Source organism: Oratosquilla oratoria, chromosome 8 (assembly GCF_046742065.1).
Source record: "Oratosquilla oratoria isolate Oo_2021 chromosome 8, ASM4674206v1, whole genome shotgun sequence".
Lineage (NCBI taxonomy): Eukaryota > Metazoa > Arthropoda > Malacostraca > Stomatopoda > Squillidae > Oratosquilla > Oratosquilla oratoria.
The window spans coordinates 52,700,208-52,726,190 of NC_134784.1; the positions used below are offsets into that span (position 1 = coordinate 52,700,208).

The window sequence follows — 25,983 nt, forward strand, 5'->3', positions numbered from 1 at the left end:
GAAAGAAATTAAAAGAGGAAGAGGAGGTGAATCAAGCAGAAAAGAAAAAGTAAAAGGTGCAGATGGAGAGATTATAATAGAAGAGAAGGCAGTAAGAGGAAGGTGGGCAGATTATTTTAGGGAGTTGCTAAATGTGAAGGAGGATAGGGAGGGAAAGGTAGTTGCAGTGGGAAGCGTTAAGAAAATGAGAGTAATGAGTGAGGAAAATGGAGGAGAAATAGGGAAAGATGAAGTGAAAGCAGCTGTTAAAATGATGAGAGCAGGTAAGACACCTGGGTTGGATGGATGCCATGCAGAATGTCTGAAGAAAGGAGGTACAGTTATGATGGACTGGCTGGTGAGGTTGTTTGATGTGTGTTTAAGAGAGGGCAGAGTGCCGTAGGACTGGAGGAGTGTCTGTATAGTTCCACTTTACAAGGGAAAGGGGGACAAGTGTGAGTGTAGTAGTTACAGAGGGATCAGCTTGTTGAATGTAGTTGGGAAGGCTTATGGGAGAGTCTTGATTGAGAGGATCAGGAAAGGAACGGAGGGAGTAATTGGTGAGGAACAGTGTGGTTTTAGGACAGGTAGGGGATGTGTAGATCAGATTTTTGTGGTAAGACAGATATGTGAGAAAGCTATAGGAAAAGGTAAGGATGTTTTTTGGGCTTTTATGGATCTGGAAAAGGCTTACGAGAGGGTAGACAGGAAGGCCCTGTGGGAGGTACTGCAGATATATGGGATAGGAGGAAAGCTGTTAAGAGCAGTCAAGAATTTTTATGGGAGTAGTAAAGCTTGTGTTAGGATTAGAAATGGAGAGTGAATGGTTTGAGGTAAAGGTGGGACTTTATCAGGGATGTGTTATGTCGCCCTGGCTATTCAATCTATACATGGATGGGGTGGTGGAGAGGTGAATGCAAGGGTAGTGGGTAGGGGGTTGGAGATGTTTAAAGAAAATGGAGAAAAGTGGGAAATAAGCCAGTTGTTGTTTCCTGACGACACTACAGTTGTAGCATTATCAGAGGAGGGATTGAGGAAGCTAGTGGCAGAGTTTGAGGTGTGTGAAAGAAGGAAGATGAAGATAAATGTGGGTAAAAGTAAGGTGATGAGATGTACAAGGGGAGAGAGTGACAGCAAGCTGGAAGTGAGCATTAAGGGAGAGAGACTGGAGGAAGTGGATAGTTTTAGGTACTTGGGTGCGAATGTGGCAGGAAAGGGAGGAGTGGGGTGGAGGTAGAATGGAGATTGAGAGAAGCGAGTAAATGCCTTGGTGGATTAAAATGTGTAATGAGAAATAGACATCTGGGAATGGATGCTAAGAGGAGGTTATATGAAGGAGTGATTGTGCCAACAGCACTGTATGGGGCAGAAATATGGAACATAAGAGAGGAAGAGAGAAGGAGTTTGAATGTGTTTGAGATGAAATATCTGAGAAGTATGATAGGGGTTACTAGGCTAGATAGAGTGAGAAATGAGGAGGTGAGGAGAACAGGGGTGGAAAGGGAGTTGGGAGATAGGGTTGAAGAAAGAGTATTAGGATGGTTTGGACATATGGAAAGAATGAGTGAAGAAAGATTAGTAAAAGAGGTGTGGAAGGCAGAGGTGGAAGGAGTAAATATGAGGGGGTGTCCTAGGATGAGATGGATGGATGGGGTAAAAGGGGCATTACAAAAGAGAGGAATGTCTGTTGAGGAAGGACAGAAGATAGGGGTGAATGGAGAAGGGTTGTGTATAGATGATGCTGTGATGCATGAGGGGGAGTGGGTGGGGGATGGGGGGTGAGGAAGTATGTATGAGAAATTTGATGCAGCCCAAAGGGATTTCTCCCCATCTTCTTTTCTGCATGAGGGGACGAAGAAGGGGTGTCGCCGAATTAATGAAGCGGCCTTGCTTCTGACCCAGGGCAGTGGACAGGATGCAGGGATGACCTGTCATCCAGGAGGTGCCAAGATGAGAGGGAGGGAGGAGGGTAGAGGGGAGTGGAATATGTAGGTGATGGAATGGGTGGGAGTGGTTTCTATGCCTTTTTCTTTTTGGCTACCCCCCCGTGTTTGGGGGAAAAAGCCTTTGGTATATGTATATATATATATCCCTTTTGTCTTTTAACTTGCTACATCTTTTGTTGTATCAACAATATGTGGTCACTTTTACATACTGATGTCTTATATTCAATCTTGTCCACTATTTCAGGTTCTGTTGTGATTATTATGGCTAGTCTCAATGGCTCTTCCTCATTTGTATACCTAGTATTCTCTTGTATCATTGTGTCATTGTATGTTCTATAATCATGTGCAGTAGTACATTTCCCCATAGGTCGTCTCCACCCTTCACTATCATCTCTTCCCAGCAGATTTCTTTACATTTTAAGTCACCCATTATAACCATTCTTCTTCCATCTTCCATTATATTATTGTCATCCTTGTGTCTTCTAACATATTCTTGTGTTCTCTTTTCCCTCAAAGCCATCTTAGGAGGCACATAATTTACCACAATCTTCCTGCTCTTCTTGTACCTGTTCTCTATTTCCATCATAATCATTTCCACTTTATTCTTTCCATATGTAACATTCCTCACATTTATATCCTTAGGAACATAACACCACCCCCTTGTTTTACCTCTCTGTTTTTAATCCAATAATCATATGTACCATATCCTAAACTGTTGGGTGGTAATGGACCTTTCAATTTTGTCTCCACAATTCCCATTATGTCAGGTTCTTTTTCCTTCATGTAATCATTCAGTTCATTCAAGCCTGTTATTAATCCATCTATATTTGTGAAAGACACTTTTAATTTTCTGTTACCTCTGTCCTGTTTTCTGTTTCCCTTCTGTTTTTCTCTCCTATGAACCATTTCCTCACTTTCATATCCACTATCCAATAGAATTTCTCTCTGACTCTGTTCTGTTCTCATTTTTTTCCTTAGCTTTGATTCTTTTTGTTTTCTCTTCCTCTCTTTTTATTCATCTCTCATTTTATCCATACCTGTTTGTAATGATCACCTTCTGCTAGTTTTCCTGTTTTTGATAAGACATTCTCTGCTGTCATTTGTGACCTGAATTTAACCATAATTGGTCTGGTCTTGTCTATACTGTATTTCCCCAGCCTATATATTTCTTCATTTTCTTTCCCTATTTCCTGTTCACCTTCTTGAACTACTTTAATACCTTGTTCACTGTTTCTTTCTCATCTCTTACTCTTGTAGTCATATTTGGATTAAGCTTCTCTTCCATTCTTAATATAATTATACATTTTTATCTGCTTAGTCTCTTACTATATTCTCCTTCTCTCTGATCCCTTTAATAACTGTGTCCTTAGTGTGTTCCTTCATCTGTTGTTTCACTATATCTCTAAATTAAGTTTTACTATCCTCCTGAACCTTTTTCCAACCACTTACCTCTTTTGCTATGGATTCTTTATTCTCTTTATTATTATTCTTTAATTCCCCATTCTCATCCTTTACTTCTTTTATCTGTCTTTTTAATTCTTCTATTTCTTTAGGTTTTGGTTCTTCTTTAGTTCTTCCAATTTATCAACTCTTTTTGTAATTAGTGCAAGTTGGCTAAACCTAACCTCTCGTGGTTCGTTCATTTTTATTAGTTTTTCCTCTAGACTTGCTAATCGGGGGAGGTTGTCATCTCCTCCCTCATTAGATCCATAGAAATATTTATCTCTACTTTCTATTGTGCTACTCTTATCTATATTTCTAATTTTAATGCCTTTACTTATTTCTTCAACTTCAGCTGTGTCATCTGCACATCCCTTGTTTACATTCCTTTTGACATCCAGGGTCTGTTCGTCCCCTTCCTCATTTTCTTCCAATTTCCTCAATAATCCCTCCCCATTCTTTTTCTTCACCTGCCCACCACACCATGAGCTTTCCCCTTCCCTACTAATACAACACAGGTACTCCTTCATTGAAATCCATGAAAATTGCATTTTTTTTTTCTCGTGTATTTACCTAGTTGTATTTTACGGGAAGGGGAGCTATGCTCGTGAGGTCCCGTCTTCATATCTCATTTTATCAAAACTATTTTTAAATTCATGTATTGATTTTGCACACACCACTTTCTCATCTAACTTGTTCCAACTGTCTATTGCTCTGTGAGGAAAGCTGTTCTTTTTCAAATCTCTTCTATAGTTGTCTTTTTTTATTTTCTTTCCGTGTCCTCTTGTATTTCTGTCATCCCATTTTATCAGATTCTCTCTATCAGTAATTTCTATGCCTTTCATGATTCTGTAAATAGCTATCAAATCTCCTCTCTCTCTTCTTTGCTCTAGTGTCTGTAGTTTAAGTTTTTGTAGTCTCTCTTCATATGATAGTTTTGAGAGTGTTGGTGCCAGTTTAGTAATTGCTCTTTGTATTCTTTCAAGTTTTTTTATACATTTTTTTGTACTTGGTGACCATATCGTTGCTGCATATTCCAATCTTGGTCTTATCAGGGTGACTAGGATTTTCCTCACCATTTCTTCATCCAGGTATGTAAATGCCACTTTGATTGTTCTTATTAAATTATAAGTTTCTCCAAAAATCTTATTTATATGTTTCTCAGGTGACATATTATTCATAACAATGACTCCCAGGTCCCTCTCATTTTCTACTCTTTTTTTTCCTTCTTCTCCCAAATTATATGATCCTGTTATTCTGTTTTTGCTTTTTCCAAATTCCATTATACTACACTTTTTTGTATTGAACTCCATCTCCCACTTCCTACTCCATTCTTGTACTTTATTTAGATCTCTCTGTAGTGATTCACAATCTTCTTCAGTTTTCACTCTTTTCAGTAATTTTGCATCATCTGCAAAGAAGCTCATATAGCTTTCAATTCCTTCATCCATATCATTAATATATATAGCAAACATTATTGGGGCCAGAACTGTTCCCTGCGGGACACCGCTTATTACTTCATTCCATTTTGAGTGCTGATCTCTTATCACTACTCGCATTTTTCTTTCTTGCAAAAAGTCTTCCATCCAATTTAGCAATTTACCTTGTATTCCTCCTTCATATTCTAATTTCTTAAGCAACTTCTTATGTGGTACTTTGTCAAAAGCTTTTTTTAGGTCTAGAAATGCACAATCAGCCCATCCATCTCTTTCTTGTATTATATCTATTAGCCTTGAATAGAAACATATTAAATTGGTGACGCATGATCGTCCTTGTCTGAATCCAAATTGCCTTGGATTTAGTATGTTGTTGTTTTTCCAAGTATTTTACCCATCTACTTTTGATAATTCTTTCACATATTTTTGCTATTGTACTTGTTAGAGAGACTGGTCTATAGTTGGTAGGTTCTTCTTTATTTCCTCCTTTATATATAGGTACTATATTTGCTTTTTTCCAATCTTCTGGAACTTTTCCTTCTTTTAAGGAACTGCTTATTATGCTATGTATTTTGTCTGCCAGTTCATTCCTACATTCTTTCAGAATCCAGTTTGCTATTTCATCTGGCCCATGCGATTTTCTGACATCAAAATTACCCAAGTGTGTCAATATTTCATTCTTCGTTACTTCTATTTCTTCCATAGGGGGGACTTTTTCCTTCCACTCAATCTCTTCAGGTTGTATATTTTCCCTTGTAAACACTGATTTAAAATGTTTGTTCATAATTTCTGCCATTTCCATTTCCTCAGTGTATTCAACTCCCCCTTGTCTTAATTTCTCCAAGTCTTGTTTGTTTTTCAGTTTATTGTTTACAAATCTGTAGAATAGTTTTGGTTGATCTTTACACTTTTCTATAACATCTTTTTCATATTTTCTTTTTTCCTCTCTGCACTTTTGTACATATTCATTTCTATAACCAGTATATATTTTCCATTTTTCAGGTCTTCTGTCTTTTTTCCATCCGGTCCAGGCTTTGTCTCTTTTGTCTTTTAACTCCCTACAACTTTTGTTGTACCAGCATTTTACATATTCTTTTTCTTGTTTTTGTCTTGGGACATACTTTTCCACTCCTTCTTTGTAAATTTTTGTCAAAATATTCCATTTCTCTTCCACTGATGTTTCTTCTTTGTATATTTCTTCCCAGTTTTCTTGTTGGAAGAATTCTCTTATTTTATCAAAGTTTGTTTTTTCATACATCATTCTTCCTTTTCTATATTGTTCATTTCTTTTCATATATTTTTCTTCATTAAGTTCCAGTTCAATCAATATGTGGTCACTTTTACCTATTGGTGTTTTATATTCAATCTTGTCCACTATTCTAGGTTCAGATGTAATTATTAAGTCTAGCCTCGATGGTTCTTCTTCATTTCTATACCTAGTGTTCTCTTGTATCCATTGTGTCATTGAATGGTCAGTAATCATCTCAAGTAGAGCATTTCCCCATGAGTCATCACCACTCTTTACTGTCATTTCTTCCCAGCAGATTTCTTTGCAATTAAAGTCGCCCATCATAACTATTCTTCCTCCGTCTTCCATTATTTTAGTTAATGCTATCTTTGTGTCCTCTAACATACTTTTATGTTCATTCTCCTCCCATGAGGCTGTTTTCGGAGGCACATAGTTGATCACAAATTTTCTGCTCTTCTTATCTCGGTCTTCCACTTCTATCATAATCATCTCTACTGTATTCTTTCCATATATGACACCTTTCACGTTTATATCCTTCTTTGTCAGGAACATAACTCCACCCCCTTGTTTTTTCTCTCTGTTTCTAATCCAATAATTGTATGTATCATGTCCTACACTGTTGGGTGGTAGTGGGCCTTTTAATTTTGTTTCTACAATTCCCATTATGTCCGGTTCTTTTTCTTTCAAATAATCATTCAGTTCATTCAATCCTGTTATCAATCCATCTATATTTGTGTAAGACACTCTTAGTTTTCTGCCACTTCCATTGTGTTCTCTGTTTCCCTTATGTTTTTCTTTAGTATGTCGAACTGCTTTATTTTCATGTTCACTACTCTCCAATAGAATCTCTCTTTCTCTGACTCCGTTCTTTCCTCGTTTTTTGCCTTAGCTTCAATTCTTTTCTGCTTTTCTGCCTCTCTTTCCTCCTTATTCATTTCTCTTTTTATCCATACCTTTTTATATTGATCATTTGTTGCTAGTTTCCCTGTCTTGGATAGAATTTTCTCTGCCGTTGTTTGTGACCTGAATTTAATCTTAATTGGTCTGGTCTTATCTGTACTATATTTTCCGAGTCTGAATTTTTCCTCAATTTCCTTTATAATTTCTGGTTCATCTTCCTGGACTAATTTTAATAAACTGCTTACCCTTTCATTTTCCTCCTTGATTCTTGCGGTTCTATCTGGGTTATGTTTCTCTTCCATTCCTAATATAATTATACATTTCTTTTTGTCAGCTAATTCTCTTACTATATTCTCCTTCTGTCTCATCACTTTAATAACTGAGTCTTCATTATGTTCTTTCAATTGCTGTTTGACTATGTCAGTGAATGAAACCTTATTCCCTTCTTGAGTTATTCTCCAATTTTTAGCTTCTGTAGCTATTTTCTCACTGTTTTCATTACTATTCTTCTTCAATTTCTCATTCTCCTCCTTTACATTTCCTAACTGTCTTTTTAGGTCCTCTACTTCTTCAGTTAAGTTTCTGTTAGCCTTCTCTAGTTGTTCCAATCTTTCAATTCTTTGGAGAATGGAGCCTACATTACCTAACTTACGTTCCAAGTCCTCGATCACCTTATCAACTCTCTCCTCTAGTCTTATCAGTCTGGGGGGGGTTGTGTCCCCCCCACCCTCTTTAAATCCCTGGAACATATTCTCGTCACTTTCTACTGTATTTCTCCTCTCTATACTTCTAATCTTTACATTTTTATTTGCCATTTCGTCATCCGGTGGTCGTTTCATGTTGACCTTCCGCCCGTCTGCCTGGGCCAAGTCCTACACATCCTCAGTATCTTCCAATTCCCCAGTAATCCCTCCCCTCTCCTCTTTCCTTACTTTCCCACTACCTCACGAGCAATTCCCCCCCTGCAAATACAAAAAGGCACTTCTCTTTGCGTTGGTATCCTCAATCTGCACTTTTCTTCAGAGCGTTCGTCAAGCCGTCCGTTCGTTGAAAGTGTGTGTGTGTGTGTGTGTATTTACCTAGTTGTATTTACCTAGTTGTTTTTTACGGGAAGGGGAGCTATGCTCGTGGGGTCCCGTCTTCATATCTCATTTTATCTAAACTATTTTTAAATTCATGTATTGTTTTTGCACACACCACTTTCTCATCTAACTTGTTCCAACTGTCTATTGCTCTGTGAGGAAAGCTGTTCTTTTTAAAATCTCTTCTATAGCTGTCTTTTTTTATTTTCTTTCCGTGTCCTCTTGTATTTCTGTCATCCCATTTTATCAGATTCTCTCTATCAGTAATTTCTATGCCTTTCATGATTCTGTAAATAGCTATCAAATCTCCTCTCTCTCTTCTTTGCTCTAGTGTCTGTAGTTTAAGTTTTTGTAGTCTCTCTTCATATGATAGTTTTGAGAGTGTTGGTGCCAGTTTTGTAATTGCTCTTTGTATTCTTTCAAGTTTTTTTATACATTTTTTTGTACTTGGTGACCATATCGTTGCTGCATATTCCAATCTTGGTCTTATCAGGGTGATTAGGATTTTCCTCACCATTTCTTCATCCAGGTATGTAAATGCCACTTTGATTGTTCTTATTAAATTATAAGTTTCTCCAAAAATCTTATTTATATGTTTCTCAGGTGACATATTATTCATAACAATGACTCCCAGGTCCTTCTCATTTTCTACTTTTTTTATTCCTTCTTCTCCCAAATTATATGATCCTGTTATTCTGTTTTTGCTTTTTCCAAATTCCATTATACTACACTTTTTTGTATTGAACTCCATCTCCCACTTCCTACTCCATTCTTGTACTTTATTTAGATCTCTCTGTAGTGATTCACAATCTTCTTCAGTTTTCACTCTTTTCAGTAATTTTGCATCATCTGCAAAGAAGCTCATATAGCTTTCAATTCCTTCATCCATATCATTAATATATATAGCAAACATTATTGGGGCCAGAACTGTTCCCTGTGGGACACCGCTTATTACTTCATTCCATTTTGAGTGCTGATCTCTTATCACTACTCTCATTTTTCTTTCTTGCAAAAAGTCTTCCATCCAATTTAGCAATTTACCTTGTATTCCTCCTTCATATTCTAATTTCTTAAGCAACTTCTTATGTGGTACTTTGTCAAAAGCTTTTTTTAGGTCTAGAAATGCACAATCAGCCCATCCATCTCTTTCTTGTATTATATCTATTAGCCTTGAATAGAAACATATTAAATTGGTGACGCATGATCGTCCTTGTCTGAATCCAAATTGCCTTGGATTTAGTACGTTGTTTTTTTCCAAGTATTTTACCCATCTACTTTTGATAATTCTTTCACATATTTTTGCTATTGTACTTGTTAGAGAGACTGGTCTATAGTTGGTAGGTTCTTCTTTATTTCCTCCTTTATATATAGGTACTATATTTGCTTTTTTCCAATCTTCTGGAACTTTTCCTTCTTTTAAGGAACTGCTTATTATGCTATGTATTTTGTCTGCCAGTTCATTCCTGCATTCTTTCAGAATCCAGTTTGCTATTTCATCTGGCCCATGCGATTTTCTGACATCAAAATTACCCAAGTGTGTCAATATTTCATTCTTTGTTACTTCTATTTCTTCCATAGGGGGGACTTTTTCCTTCCACTCAATCTCTTCAGGTTGTATATTTTCCCTTGTAAACACTGATTTAAAATGTTTGTTCATAATTTCTGCCATTTCCATTTCCTCAGTGTATTCAACTCCTCCTTGTCTTAATTTCTCTAAGTCTTGTTTGTTTTTCAGTTTATTGTTTACAAATCTGTAGAATAGTTTTGGTTGATCTTTACACTTTTCTATAACATCTTTTTCATATTTTCTTTTTTCCTCTCTGCACTTTTGTACATATTCATTTCTATAACCAGTATATATTTTCCATTTTTCAGGTCTTCTGTCTTTTTTCCATCTGGTCCAGGCTTTGTCTCTTTTGTCCTTTAACTCCCTACAACTTTTGTTGTACCAGCATTTTACATATTCTTTTTCTTGTTTTTGTCTTGGGACATACTTTTCCACTCCTTTTTTGTAAATTTTTGTCAAAATATTCCATTTCTCTTCCACTGTTGTTTCTTCTTTGTATATTTCTTCCCAGTTTTCTTGTTGGAAGAATTCTCTTATTTTATCAAAGTTTGTTTTTTCATACATCATTCTTCCTTTTCTATATTGTTCATTTCTTTTCATATATTTTTCTTCATTAAGTTCCAGTTCAATCAATATGTGGTCACTTTTACCTATTGGTGTTTTATATTCAATCTTGTCCACTATTCTAGGTTCAGATGTAATTATTAAGTCTAGCCTCGATGGTTCTTCTTCATTTCTATACCTAGTGTTCTCTTGTATCCATTGTGTCATTGAATGGTCAGTAATCATCTCAAGTAGAGCATTTCCCCATGAGTCATCACCACTCTTTACTGTCATTTCTTCCCAGCAGATTTCTTTGCAATTAAAGTCGCCCATCATAACTATTCTTCCTCCGTCTTCCATTAATTTAGTTAATGCTATCTTTGTGTCCTCTAACATACTTTTATGTTCACTCTCCTCCCATGAGGCTGTTTTCGGAGGCACATAATTGATCACAAATTTTCTGCTCTTCTTATCTCGGTCTTCCACTTCTATCATAATCATCTCTACTGTATTCTTTCCATATATGACACCTTTCACGTTTATATCCTTCTTAGTCAGGAACATAACTCCACCCCCTTGTTTTTTCTCTCTGTTTCTAATCCAATAATTGTATGTATCATGTCCTACACTGTTGGGTGGTAGTGGGCCTTTTAATTTTGTTTCTACAATTCCCATTATGTCCGGTTCTTTTTCTTTCAAATAATCATTCAGTTCATTCAATCCTGTTATCAATCCATCTATATTTGTGTAAGACACTCTTAGTTTTCTGCCACTTCCATTGTATTCTCTGTTTCCCTTATGTTTTTCTTTAGTATGTCGAACTGCTTTATTTTCATGTTCACTACTCTCCAATAGAATCTCTCTTTCTCTGACTCCGTTCTTTCCTCGTTTTTTGCCTTAGCTTCAAGTCTTTTCTGCTTTTCTGCCTCTCTTTCCTCCTTATTCATTTCTCTTTTTATCCATACCTTTTTATTGATCATTTGTTGCTAGTTTCCCTGTCTTGGATAGAATTTTCTCTGCCGTTGTTTGTGACCTGAATTTAATCTTAATTGGTCTGTTCTTATCTGTACTATATTTTCCGAGTCTGAATTTTTCCTCAATTTCCTTTATAATTTCTGGTTCATCTTCCTGGACTAATTTTAATAAACTGCTTACTCTTTCATTTTCCTCCTTGATTCTTGCGGTTCTATCTGGGTTATGTTTCTCTTCCATTCCTAATATAATTATACATTTCTTTTTGTCAGCTAATTCTCTTACTATATTCTCCTTCTGTCTCATCACTTTAATAACTGAGTCTTCATTATGTTCTTTCAATTGCTGTTTGACTATGTCAGTGAATGAAACCTTATTCCCTTCTTGAGTTATTCTCCAATTTTTAGCTTCTGTAGCTATTTTCTCTCTGTTTTCATTACTATTCTTCTTCAATTTCTCATTCTCCTCCTTTACATTTCCTAACTGTCTTTTTAGGTCCTCTATTTCTTCAGTTAAGTTTCTGTTAGCCTTCTCTAGTTGTTCCAACCTTTCAATTCTCTGGAAAATGGAGTCTACGTTACCTAACTTACGCTCCAAGTCCTCGATCACCTTATCAACTCTCTCCTCTAGTCTTATCAGTCGGGGGGGGGGGGGGGGGGGGTTTGTGTCCCCCCCACCCTCTTTAAATCCCTGGAACATATTCTCGTCACTTTCTTCTGTATTGCTCCTCTCTATACTTCTAATCTTTACATTTTTATTAGACATGTCATCCTCACTCAGTCTTTTGTTTACCTTCCGCTTGTCTGGCTGGGCCAAGTCTACTCCCTCCTCATTTCCTTCCATTTCCCTCAGTAATCCCTCCCCTTTTCCTCTTTCCCTACTTTCCCACTACTCCACGAGCAATTTCCCCCCCACCCTGCAAAAACACTAGGCACTTCTCTTTGCGTTGGGATCCACAGACTTCAGTTTTCTTCAGAACGTCATCCAAGCCGTCCATTCGCTGAAGTGTGTGTATTTACCTAGTTGTATTTACCTAGTTGTATTTTACGGGAAGGGGAGCTATGCTCGTGGGGTCCCGTCTTCATATCTCATTTTATCTAAACTATTTTTAAATTCATGTATTGTTTTTGCACACACCACTTTCTCATCTAACTTGTTCCAACTGTCTATTGCTCTGTGAGGAAAGCTGTTCTTTTTCAAATCTCTTCTATAGCTGTCTTTTTTTATTTTCTTTCCGTGTCCTCTTGTATTTCTGTCATCCCATTTTATCAGATTCTCTCTATCAGTAATTTCTATGCCTTTCATGATTCTGTAAATAGCTATCAAATCTCCTCTCTCTCTTCTTTGCTCTAGTGTCTGTAGTTTAAGTTTTTGTAGTCTCTCTTCATATGATAGTTTTGAGAGTGTTGGTGCCAGTTTTGTGATTGCTCTTTGTATTCTTTCAAGTTTTTTTATACATTTTTTTGTACTTGGTGACCATATCGTTGCTGCATATTCCAATCTTGGTCTTATCAGGGTGATTAGGATTTTCCTCACCATTTCTTCATCCAGGTATGTAAATGCCACTTTGATTGTTCTTATTAAATTATAAGTTTCTCCAAAAATCTTATTTATATGTTTCTCAGGTGACATATTATTCATAACAATGACTCCCAGGTCCTTCTCATTTTCTACTTTTTTTATTCCTTCTTCTCCCAAATTATATGATCCTGTTATTCTGTTTTTGCTTTTTCCAAATTCCATTATACTACACTTTTTTGTATTGAACTCCATCTCCCACTTCCTACTCCATTCTTGTACTTTATTTAGATCTCTCTGTAGTGATTCACAATCTTCTTCAGTTTTCACTCTTTTCAGTAATTTTGCATCATCTGCAAAGAAGCTCATATAGCTTTCAATTCCTTCATCCATATCATTAATATATATAGCAAACATTATTGGGGCCAGAACTGTTCCCTGCGGGACACCGCTTATTACTTCATTCCATTTTGAGTGCTGATCTCTTATCACTACTCTCATTTTTCTTTCTTGCAAAAAGTCTTCCATCCAATTTAGCAATTTACCTTGTATTCCTCCTTCATATTCTAATTTCTTAAGCAACTTCTTATGTGGTACTTTGTCAAAAGCTTTTTTTAGGTCTAGAAATGCACAATCAGCCCATCCATCTCTTTCTTGTATTATATCTATTAGCCTTGAATAGAAACATATTAAATTGGTGACGCATGATCGTCCTTGTCTGAATCCAAATTGCCTTGGATTTAGTACGTTGTTTTTTTCCAAGTATTTTACCCATCTACTTTTGATAATTCTTTCACATATTTTTGCTATTGTACTTGTTAGAGAGACTGGTCTATAGTTGGTAGGTTCTTCTTTATTTCCTCCTTTATATATAGGTACTATATTTGCTTTTTTCCAATCTTCTGGAACTTTTCCTTCTTTTAAGGAACTGCTTATTATGCTATGTATTTTGTCTGCCAGTTCATTCCTGCATTCTTTCAGAATCCAGTTTGCTATTTCATCTGGCCCATGCGATTTTCTGACATCAAAATTACCCAAGTGTGTCAATATTTCATTCTTTGTTACTTCTATTTCTTCCATAGGGGGGACTTTTTCTTCCACTCAATCTCTTCAGGTTGTATATTTTCCCTTGTAAACACTGATTTAAAATGTTTGTTCATAATTTCTGCCATTTCCATTTCCTCAGTGTATTCAACTCCTCCTTGTCTTAATTTCTCTAAGTCTTGTTTGTTTTTCAGTTTATTGTTTACAAATCTGTAGAATAGTTTTGGTTGATCTTTACACTTTTCTATAACATCTTTTTCATATTTTCTTTTTTCCTCTCTGCACTTTTGTACATATTCATTTCTATAACCAGTATATATTTTCCATTTTTCAGGTCTTCTGTCTTTTTTCCATCTGGTCCAGGCTTTGTCTCTTTTGTCCTTTAACTCCCTACAACTTTTGTTGTACCAGCATTTTACATATTCTTTTTCTTGTTTTTGTCTTGGGACATACTTTTCCACTCCTTTTTTGTAAATTTTTGTCAAAATATTCCATTTCTCTTCCACTGTTGTTTCTTCTTTGTATATTTCTTCCCAGTTTTCTTGTTGGAAGAATTCTCTTATTTTATCAAAGTTTGTTTTTTCATACATCATTCTTCCTTTTCTATATTGTTCATTTCTTTTCATATATTTTTCTTCATTAAGTTCCAGTTCAATCAATATGTGGTCACTTTTACCTATTGGTGTTTTATATTCAATCTTGTCCACTATTCTAGGTTCAGATGTAATTATTAAGTCTAGCCTCGATGGTTCTTCTTCATTTCTATACCTAGTGTTCTCCTGTATCCATTGTGTCATTGAATGGTCAGTAATCATCTCAAGTAGAGCATTTCCCCATGAGTCATCACCACTCTTGACTGTCATTTCTTCCCAGCAGATTTCTTTGCAATTAAAGTCGCCCATCATAACTATTCTTCCTCCGTCTTCCATTAATTTAGTTAATGCTATCTTTGTGTCCTCTAACATACTTTTATGTTCACTCTCCTCCCATGAGGCTGTTTTCGGAGGCACATAATTGATCACAAATTTTCTGCTCTTCTTATCTCGGTCTTCCACTTCTATCATAATCATCTCTACTGTATTCTTTCCATATATGACACCTTTCACGTTTATATCCTTCTTAGTCAGGAACATAACTCCACCCCCTTGTTTTTTCTCTCTGTTTCTAATCCAATAATTGTATGTATCATGTCCTACACTGTTGGGTGGTAGTGGGCCTTTTAATTTTGTTTCTACAATTCCCATTATGTCCGGTTCTTTTTCTTTCAAATAATCATTCAGTTCATTCAATCCTGTTATCAATCCATCTATATTTGTGTAAGACACTCTTAGTTTTCTGCCACTTCCATTGTATTCTCTGTTTCCCTTATGTTTTTCTTTAGTATGTCGAACTGCTTTATTTTCATGTTCACTACTCTCCAATAGAATCTCTCTTTCTCTGACTCCGTTCTTTCCTCGTTTTTTGCCTTAGCTTCAAGTCTTTTCTGCTTTTCTGCCTCTCTTTCCTCCTTATTCATTTCTCTTTTTATCCATACCTTTTTATATTGATCATTTGTTGCTAGTTTCCCTGTCTTGGATAGAATTTTCTCTGCCGTTGTTTGTGACCTGAATTTAATCTTAATTGGTCTGTTCTTATCTGTACTATATTTTCCGAGTCTGAATTTTTCCTCAATTTCCTTTATAATTTCTGGTTCATCTTCCTGGACTAATTTTAATAAACTGCTTACTCTTTCATTTTCCTCCTTGATTCTTGCGGTTCTATCTGGGTTATGTTTCTCTTCCATTCCTAATATAATTATACATTTCTTTTTGTCAGCTAATTCTCTTACTATATTCTCCTTCTGTCTCATCACTTTAATAACTGAGTCTTCATTATGTTCTTTCAATTGCTGTTTGACTATGTCAGTGAATGAAACCTTATTTCCTTCTTGAGTTATTCTCCAATTTTTAGCTTCTGTAGCTATTTTCTCTCTGTTTTCATTACTATTCTTCTTCAATTTCTCATTCTCCTCCTTTACATTTCCTAACTGTCTTTTTAGGTCCTCTATTTCTTCAGTTAAGTTTCTGTTAGCCTTCTCTAGTTGTTCCAACCTTTCAATTCTCTGGAAAATGGAGTCTACGTTACCTAACTTACGCTCCAAGTCCTCGATCACCTTATCAACTCTCTCCTCTAGTCTTATCAGTCGGGGGGGGGGGGTTGTGTCCCCCCCACCCTCTTTAAATCCCTGGAACATATTCTCGTCACTTTCTTCTGTATTGCTCCTCTCTATACTTCTAATCTTTACATTTTTATTAGACATGTCATCCTCACTCAGTCTTTTGTTTACCTTCCGCTTGTCTGGCTGGGCCAAGTCTACTCCCTCCTCATTTCCTTCCATTTCCCTCAGTAATCCCTCCCCTTTTCCTCTTTCCCTACTTTCCCACTACTCCACGAGCAATTTCCCCCCCCACCCTGCAAAAACACTAGGCACTTCTCTTTGCGTTGGGATCCACAGACTTCAGTTTTCTTCAGAACGTCATCCAAGCCGTCCATTCGCTGAAGTGTGTGTGTGTGTGTGTGTGTGTATGAACACACACACACACACACACACATATATATATATATATATATATATATATATATATATATATATATATATATATGATAAAATTATTGAACAGAAACATTATATGAGATGAACAGTTAAATACATGTACATAGCACTTTTTTTTCTCCCATACATGAGGGATAGCAGAGCCACATGAAATGGATGTGCACCATTTGTTTATTTATGTTATTATTATTTCTATTGATCTTATCTAAACACTTTAGTTTGATCTGGCCGATATGTCAATTCTCATGATTGTGGGTTTAATTTCTCCAGCTTTTTTAAATTTGTGCTTTAGTCCTTCCACCCTATAACAATGGTACATTTATTTTTATTTACCAAGCCCCTGACAAATGATTTTCTCTTTTTTTTTTAATCACATTTTCTTCCATTTATATTGTTCTTCCTTTTTATGCTGTTTTGTGGTTTCTTTTAACATTTCCTGAGTTATAGTCCCTGTATCTCTATCATTGCTTTATTATTATTTTCTGATCATTTTTCAACTGAATTGGCCTCTGACTAACAAAAAGAATATGGAAAGTAGAAATGGAAAAAGTCAACTTAAGAGGAAAGCCAAGTATGAGGTGGATGGATGAGGTGAAAGGAGACCTTGGGTGCATGTGGAATTACAGTTGAGAAGGGGAGAGTAGAAAAGATAGGAGTGAATGGAGGGAGATTGTGAACAGATGAATGCATAACATTGCCTGACAAAATGTTCTCATCTGCTTCATGAATAAAAAAATTTAAGTGGACGAGGAAGGGGTTGGTCACTATATGAAAAATGGGGAGAAACCAGCACCAACTGTTGGCATCCTGGTGTGGAAGTGGTGTGTCTCACTGCATTACCCTCAACCTGAGCATTGTGGCAGGGGAGAGGAATGATGATTCATCCATGAGGTGTAGATATGGCAGGGGGATTAAATGAACATGAAGTACGAGTAGGTTTGGATTTCAGTACATATAGATTTCAGAACATATCTTTCAGTAAATCCTTGTACTCTGGGAGGGTTTCCCATTATTTTTCTCAATTCTGATTCCTTCAGAATGACATTTCTTTCCCTTTTCTTCTTCACAAGGAGAGCTCTCAAAATTCTTTGTTCTCCATCTCTTGAAAGACACAGAGTGCAGGGTGATCTAATAGAGGTGCTTAAGTGGATCAAAGGCTTTAACAAGGGTGATGCAAACAAGGTCATCATATTAAGGCAACAGGGCAGGACTTGCAGTAATGGATTTAAATGGGACAAATTTAGATTTAAGAAGGAAATAGGCAAGAATTGATTTACTAATAGGGTGGTCAACGAATAGAATAGACTTAGTAACCATGTAGTGAGCAGTGGAACTATCAGTTGTTTTAAGAAATGGTTAGACAACCTTATGGATGGGGATGACAGGTGGAAATGGACATGGAACTGCCTATTGTAGACCTTATGGTCTCTTACAGTCTCCCTTATTCTTATGTTCAGTGTAAACAAAAGTGCTTGTTAGTACATATATATATATATATATATATATATATTGGGGGGATTTTTAAGTACCACCCTCCCTAGATTTTGCCTACCATAAATATTAAGTCATAATAGGTGATTTTAACTAGCCCCCTCCTAACTACTCCTTTCCTGTATGCACAGTAGGTTTGTGCATCCCATGATGGCTGCTGCTGCTACTGCCCTCTTGTCAGAGGTATGTCTGGTTGATTAAAGAATTCAGTAAACCATGCACACCAGGTGCAGAAATGTGGTTATGGAAGAAAATAACTAAACACACATACATTTACAGTGCACCATATTTATGTCCCTTCTTCACAAGAAGAGCTCTAAAAATTCTTCATTTTGTCTACCAACAATGTAAATAAAAGTGCTTGTTGGTGCACACATTTTTTTTTAGTAGAGTATCATCCTACCTAGGTTTTTTCTGTTAGACCTTGTACTATAAATGACAGGTGATTTTGACTAACCCTCACCGAACCACTTCTCTCCTCTTTCCTATATGTACAGTAGGTTTATGCATGGCTAAAAGAAAGAAAAAAAAAATCTGGGAGTGCTGTTCTTACTGCCATTGCCCTGTATTCAGAGGTATGACTGATTGATCAAAGAATTCATGTCAGCCATTCACACCAAGTGCAATTGTGTAGTTATTGAAGAAATAACTTCATTCAAATACATTCACAATACCTCGTACTTTTATGTTCCTAATTCAGTCTTTTATAACCAATGACTGCATTTCCTTAAAAAAGAAATAATGGAGCATATTATAATTTTATCACATCTGTTGCACTTATCTATAGTTACAGCTGTGGGACACTGCAGGGCAAGAAAGGTTTCGCCGTTCAATGGTCCAGCACTACTATAGAAATGTTCATGCTGTTGTTTTTGTATATGACGTAACACGTCTTTCCTCCTTTGAGGTATTTTTGTAATTGATTTATTTTGTTCAATTATGAATTAATGTTATATCTGTGATGCTAAATATCTGATATCAAAGTTTAGCTGCTGCTGATAAGTCCTTTTCCATTTTCAGTCTTTACCCCAGTGGCTTGATGAATGCAACAGACATAATTTGACCTACAATTTGCCGAGGATCATGGTTGGGAACAAGTGTGACTGCAAAAATAAACTTGAAGTCCCCACAAACAGAGCTCAACGTTTTGCAGATGTCAATAACATGCCAGTAAGAGTGTGAGTGGATGAGTGAATGGTGTGTAGGACTTGTATAGATGGAAATGAACATCAGCTAAGAAAATCTAAAGTTTGATATTAGATGTCTCTCTGTCATTACTGCATTTATATCTTCTTAGAGTGCAGTTCATGAGAGTACCCTTATACAGTGATACATGTATTTTCATTTATATGAATCAATCCATTACCTCAGATCTCACTTTGCAAAAGCTTTTGATACCATCCCCCATGAAAGACTACTTACTAAATTAGCTTCACACAGAATAAGTGGTAGCCTATTAAGTTGGACTAGTAATTGGTTGAATGGTCAAAAACAGAGTTGTATTAGATGGAAAAACTTCTGGATGGAAAAATGTTACTAGTGGAGTTCCTCAGGGTTCCGTTCTTGGGCCACTTCTATTCATAATATATATAAATGATATAGACCACGGACTAAAATCTATTGTTTCCAAATTTGCTGATGATACAAAACTGTATGGAATGGCAAATGATCACTTAAACCAATTAGATATTCAAGAAGATTTAGATAAATTACAGCAGTGGTCTGAAAAGTGGCAAATGAAATGAAACACAAGTAAATGCAAGGTAATGCACATAGGTTAAAATAACAGTAAGTATGATTACAAGTTATTTAGAAATTCGTTAACAAAAGTGGATAGTGAAAAGGATCTTGGCATAATTATCAGTAACAATCTCAAATCATCTAAGCAGTGTATTTCAGCCTCTGAGAAAGCAAATAAGATTCTAGGACTGAGTGCATGATCTATTGACTTCAAAAGTCCATCACTCATTAACAAGCTGTATAAATTGTTAGTTCATCCACATTTGGAATATGCTGTTTCCGTATGGTCACCGAATCTCATTAAAGACATTGACAGATTGGAAAAAGTACAACGACAAGCCACAAAACTGATTCCAAATATAAAAAAAAATCATACAAAAATCAACTAAAAGATATAAATCTGTTTTCCTTAAAAAAGCGTAGACTCAGAGGTGACTTGATAGTCTTTAAGATTCTAAAGGGAATTGACATCAAAAGTGACAAAATTTTCACACTGAATGAGAATCAGAGAAGAAACAATGATCTCAAACTGTCTGGAAATATATTTAATTTGGAAGTGGGTAGAAACAACTTCACCAACCATGTGGTTAATGAATGAAATACCGTATTTTCCGGCATATAGTGCGTGACTTTTTTCCGTTCGAAGGGCCTAAAAATGGGGGGTGCGCGTTATCCAGTGGTGCGCATTATCTACGGCCTACGATAAAAAAATTCTGCGGCTGTGTGTGTAATTTTTTTCACAACGTGACGGTGTTGGCCGTCACAAAGTCGGGAGGCACACTTCTCCGTGACGTTCCGTGAGAACAAGAAGAACAGCCATGGTGACATGAAAGAATACGCCAGCATGGGCTACCGTATATAAATATTTGGTATAGGTAGGTATCTATCGAATCTTATATTTCATGTTTAAATAGGCCTAAACACCATGAAACATGATCAATATTCATGATATTTGCCCATGTTCACAGCATCCTAGTTTGAATTTTTATGTTGGCTTTGTTGTTTCACTTTAGGTATGGTACAAATTCCGTTGCGGCCGTTTATAAACTCGTGTCAAACACCTGACTACAACACCCTCTTTCGGGAGTTATATTAACTAAACATCACCTCGATGAGAGACTGTCCTATTTCACCACTGTCATTGCAGGTTCAAAGCTAAAACGAAATAGTCTGTAGTTTGTTTCAATATTAAATAAAAAATGGTAAAGACGAATTATTTCCTCAAGATATAAAATGAAAATTTTCTGTAAAAATCCCAAAATTTTTCTGTATATTTTACTTTCAATAAACTTTTTTTAGATCATATTTCCTACAAACTATTTAAGCTACAAAGTAATAAGGGACCAACGCACAACATGAGTCATATACCAGTACATGTAGTTCCGACTTTTTCTTAGTTGTGTCCTGATTGATGCCTAAACTGACACTTAATTTAGTGACAAATCAACAGATTTCCCAGCGGTGGCTCTAGCCAATGAAAAATACTTCTCCATGTAACTTCGTTCACATGATATAAATACCGAGGTAAAACTGCGTTATAGACAAATGCGATCGGGTATGCGTGTTATACGTCGGTGCGTGCTATCTGTGTACTGAGATAACGAAGTGCATGGGTGTGCATTATAACCCGATGTGCATTTTAAGCCGGAAAATACGGTAGACTTCCTGCAGAGGCAGTGCAATGTAGTTCAGTTTGAAGCTTTAAGAATCATTTAGATAAGCACCTAAGCAAGATATTGTAATAACTATCATTTATTTTATATTGTTTTGTTATCATTTCTCTGTTTATTATTTGCTTGATTCTCATTTATTATTAGTTATATGTCAATTTATTGTAGTTTTTATTTATTCATTTATTTATCATTTTTATCATTTTTTTCGCTTCCAATATAGATATGGACCAAAAGGTCTCCTGTCGGCATGCTCCGCCTTTGTAAATCCAGAACTCCTTCTTACTACATTACTCAAGGATAGCCATCTGAAGGCATACATACATACATACATATACCAAGGCTTTTTTCCCCCTTACCAGGGGGGTAGCCAAAAAGGACAAGGCACAAAAACATTCCCACCCATTTCATCCCCGAAAACACTCCACACCCCTCCACCCTCCCTCCCATCTTAGCACCTCCTAGATGATGGGTCATCCCTGCACCCTGTCCACCGCCCTGGGTCAGAAGCAGTGTCGCAGGACACAGCACATCCACAGCAAGGCCGCTTCATTAAATCGGCGACCCCCCCTCTCCGTCCCCCCATATAAAGGAGAGGACGGGGAGAAATCCCTTCGGGCTGCGTCAAAAATTTTTGCTCACACACACTACCTCACCCCCATTCCCCCGTCCAATCCACCTCATGCATCACAACATTTTCCATATACAACCATTCTCCATTCACCCCTATCTTCTGTCCTCTCCCGTCCTTCCTCAACCGACATTCCCCTCTTCCCCAAAGCCCCCTGAAGGCAACAAAAAAAAAAAAACCACCATCATACTACTCAAACATCTAAAACATCCTTCCACCTGTGCTACACTTGTTCTTACAAAAAGTGTGCACATGCTTAGATTACAAAACAAGCACTCCAAGACTGTTCCCCAAACTCCATAGTTCACCTGACTCCCCCAGAGATTAGCCCAAGAAATCCTTACCACAATAAACAAGAACCAGATTGACATAACTGTGTTCAGGCTACCACCCAGCATTAAACCAGTGGTAAAACAGAACCTACCTGGACACAGATTTAATTGCTTTAAATGCACTCCACACATTGAAAACAGAACACATTATCTTACATTGTCCCACTCTTGCCCTATGCAGACAATAACATTTCTTCCTTCAGGACTTGTGTGCCAGTCTAGTGGCAGTTGTTGGTTAATTGGGAGTCATGGGTCTACAAGAGAAAGCTGGGGTAATTGATTGATTTACTCTAATGCAATACACAGGAATAGAGCTGTTGTTGTAGGGTTCCATTCTTTTTTCTATCTCTCCACTGATAAGCTTACCTTTAAATTTGTTTGTACTTTTAGATTGGTCTGTCTTTTTTTTAGGCCATTCCAAGAGTTGATGCATCTGTACAGAAAACTGCATTTCTTGTTATCCTTCAAATATGCTTTTCTCAGTTCATTCCCAGATTTTTATAACATCTTTCCATCCCAAACCTAGAGATCTTTTCTGTCAGTTTTACCCTTTCCTGTCTTTGAGTAAAACACTGCAGTCATGTCACTTCTCCCTTTCGATGATAGCAGGTCTAATACTTCTAATTAATCTCCTTATTTGATTCAACTGCTAGGTTGGGGATAAATTTGGTTGTTGCTATTTCTGGTCTCTTGATCTATATCATTTCATGTGGAGACCACACTATCACTGCATATTCAAATCTATGGCAAATTGGGTTCTCTGATTTTTTATCATCTCTCCATCTGATTAGGGAAAAACCACTCTTACATTTGTTAGGAGTGTATTTCTTACTGCATCTTGTGTTTCTTGAATGATAAATTGTCCATGAATAACACTGCAAGAGCACCCAAAGGTACTTACCGTAGAGTTATGGGTTTTCAGTGATTGCAATTCCAGGGAATAGTTTATATTATTATGGTGAGGACATAGTGATTGGTCTTGTGTTATGCACACAAAAGGTTCATCTCTCTTGTACATTTTATGAGTTACCATAAATGTTACATAGAACAGGTATCCCATAAAGCACAGTTAATCAAGGAAGCTTATGCAAAGGGATTTAGATAGTAGTACATGGAAATTGTGGTTCAATGTATTTGTGTACATAATGAAATATGAACATTCTAGAACAGGGGTTCTTAACCTTTTTTCTCCAATGCCCCACTTTTTAGTGAGCCAACTCTCCATTTCCCACCACAGCATCGGTCTTTGGCAAATTCGATTTTAACCCATGCAGTGTTTAGTTACTAAACACTGCATGGGTTAAAATCGAATTTGTATATTTACAAATTCATGAAATGTGACAAGAAGAAGACACCAGAAACAAACAAAAAGAAACAAAAACACATCAATTAAAAAAAAAAAGAAAGACAGTGGTTCTTCTGTCCGACCGGTCATTCCCCACTTGCCAACTCCGCCATTCCCCACAGGTTAAGAACCACTGTTCTAGAAGCATGTGAAATTTGATAATGATGTTATTAATATTAAATTGTATCATGAATTTATACAAATGTTAATTCTTGTTTTTCTTTATCTTTGCCTTCTCCACAAGCTCTTTGAAACGTCTGCCAAGGATGATACAGAATGTGACCATGTCGAAGCCATATTTATGACACTGGCACACAAACTGAAAGCTGCCAAACCCATGATGCCTGTCAACCCTGTGGAGTTTCTACCAGAAGACATGCACCGTGCAGAAGTTTTATCAGTCGGGAGGGAACGGAATGGTGTTTCTCTCAACTCCAGTGAAAATTCTTGTTACTGTTGAAATATGATTCCAGATATACCACAGATAGTGCCTAATTTTTTAAACAGAGTGATATTCTATATACTGCAACTAATCTTTTTTATACATACATATACTGAAAGCTTTTTCACCCTTACAAGGTATCTATTAACATAACTAATGGTATCTCTTAATACAACTAATCTTTTTTTTGGGGGGGGGAAAGGGAGGAGTGGAAGTGGAGATAGAATGTAGATTGAGAGAAGCAAATAAATACCTTGGGGGATTAAAAAGTGTAATGAGAAATCGACATTTGGTAATGGATGCTAAGAGGAGATTGTATGAAGGAGTGATTGTGCCGACAGCACTGTACAGGGCAGAAACATGGAACATAAGAGACGAAGAGAGGAGGAGTTTGAATGTGTTTGAGATGAGGTGCCTGAGAACTATGATAGGGGTTACTAGGCTGGATAGTGAGAAATGAGAAGGAGAATGGGGATAGAGAGAGAGTTGGGAGATAGGGTTGATAAGAGTATTGGGATGGTTTGGACATATGGAAAGAATGAATGAAGAAAGATTAGTAGAAGAGGTGTGGAAGCCAGAGGTGGAAGAAGTGAACATGAGGGGGCGACCAAGGATGAGGTAAAAGGGGCAATGGGAAAGAGGGGAATGTCTGTTGAGGAAGGACAGGAGAAGATAAAAGATAGGGGTGAATGGAGAATGGTTGTGAATGGATGATGCTGTGATGCATGGAAGGGAGTGTCTTGCTACACTGTTTCTGACCCAGGACATTGGGTAAAATGCAGGGATGACCCGTCGTCCAGGAGGAGCCAAGATAAGAGGGAGAGAGGTGGGTGGATGGGAGTGGAGTATGTGAGGATGGAATACGTGGGAGTGGAATTTATGCCTTTGTTTTTTGGCTACCTCCCTTGTAAGGGGGAGAAAAGCCTTTGGTATATGTATGTATGATAATGACATGTCCAACCTTTTATTTATGTGATTTATATTTTATTTTTTTATACATCCATAATTTGCTTTCCCCTAGTCAGATGGATATTGGAAAATGAGCCATGGTATTTTTAAAGAAAGATTCCATGAGAAGAGTACATTTGTGATGATTCTGTTTAATATTACAAACTCCACCTATCAGGAGGCTTGGACAGTGCCCTTTACAGAGGACTGTGTACTGTGGAATTTAATGAACCATGCCCTTGGTCCAACTTGCTCACAGAAGGGTTAAAACTGCTGTCACCTTGACCTCCGTCACAAATAGTATTGCTTTAACATCCTCAGCCAGTGAGCATTTGAACTAATCAGGTTTAATTTAATTTTTTTAAGAAAAAATATACTTTATTATGTAGGCAGGAACATGTGGTAATAAGCTACTCTGAAGGACATAAAGATTTGGTAGATATAATTTCATTTATGAGCATTTTTAATATATTTTTAGCAGAGTGGTGTGGTGGGGGATGGATGATCCTTCATCCATGAAATGCTGAGATGGAAGGGGTGTTAAATAGGTTTTAATGTGTTTGTACCAGTCACATCCTTCATAAAGGGAATGGGGCCTTTGTTATATGTCCAGAGTATTTGGTAATAAGAATGATGCATTTATCTCGACATTTTTTGTATTGAATCAACAGTCTACCAGAAATGTTATTGATAAAATAGTTCATAAACTGATTTATTGTTGTAAACTGATATATAATTAAACAATTATATAAAGTTTTGTGGAGATGTTTTCTTTCTGTCTTTAATGAAATTTTCACTACTTAGTACAGACCAGGTTTTGAAACAAACAATAATGCTACCAAATGAAAACCAGTTATCACAACAATGCCCTATTTCATGGATCAGTAATTTACCACTCATGGTATTTATTCTAATACTTCTGAGAGCAAGACAAGTTTTAACTGCATGAAGAAACCTGATTATTTACACTAATTATAGTGAGAGGAGTAGGATGAGTGTGTGCATGTATGCTTAGCTGGCTACCTCTGTTATAAAGGAAAGGAAGCCTCTTGGTGTGTATTTACCTAGCTGTATTTTACTGGAAGGGGAGCTATGCTCGTGGTGTCCTGTCTTCA

At 36.7% G+C, this 25,983-nt stretch overlaps 1 protein-coding gene across 7 annotated transcripts in view; it reads left to right on the forward strand.

Annotated features, from left to right (window-relative positions):
• The window catches only part of LOC143027725 (putative Ras-related protein Rab-33), an 80,391-nt gene extending 54,766 nt beyond the window's left edge, over positions 1-25,625 (forward strand). For all 7 annotated transcript variants that reach the window (XM_076189207.1, XM_076189206.1, XM_076189211.1 and 4 more), the window contains 3 exons: positions 18,548-18,667; positions 18,781-18,930; positions 23,723-25,625. In XM_076189207.1, coding sequence (XP_076045322.1) covers positions 18,548-18,667; positions 18,781-18,930; positions 23,723-23,938 — 486 coding nt within the window. In that variant the 3' untranslated portion in view covers positions 23,939-25,625. The remainder of the gene's footprint in view (positions 1-18,547; positions 18,668-18,780; positions 18,931-23,722) is intronic.
• Positions 25,626-25,983: the final 358 nt, after the last annotated feature.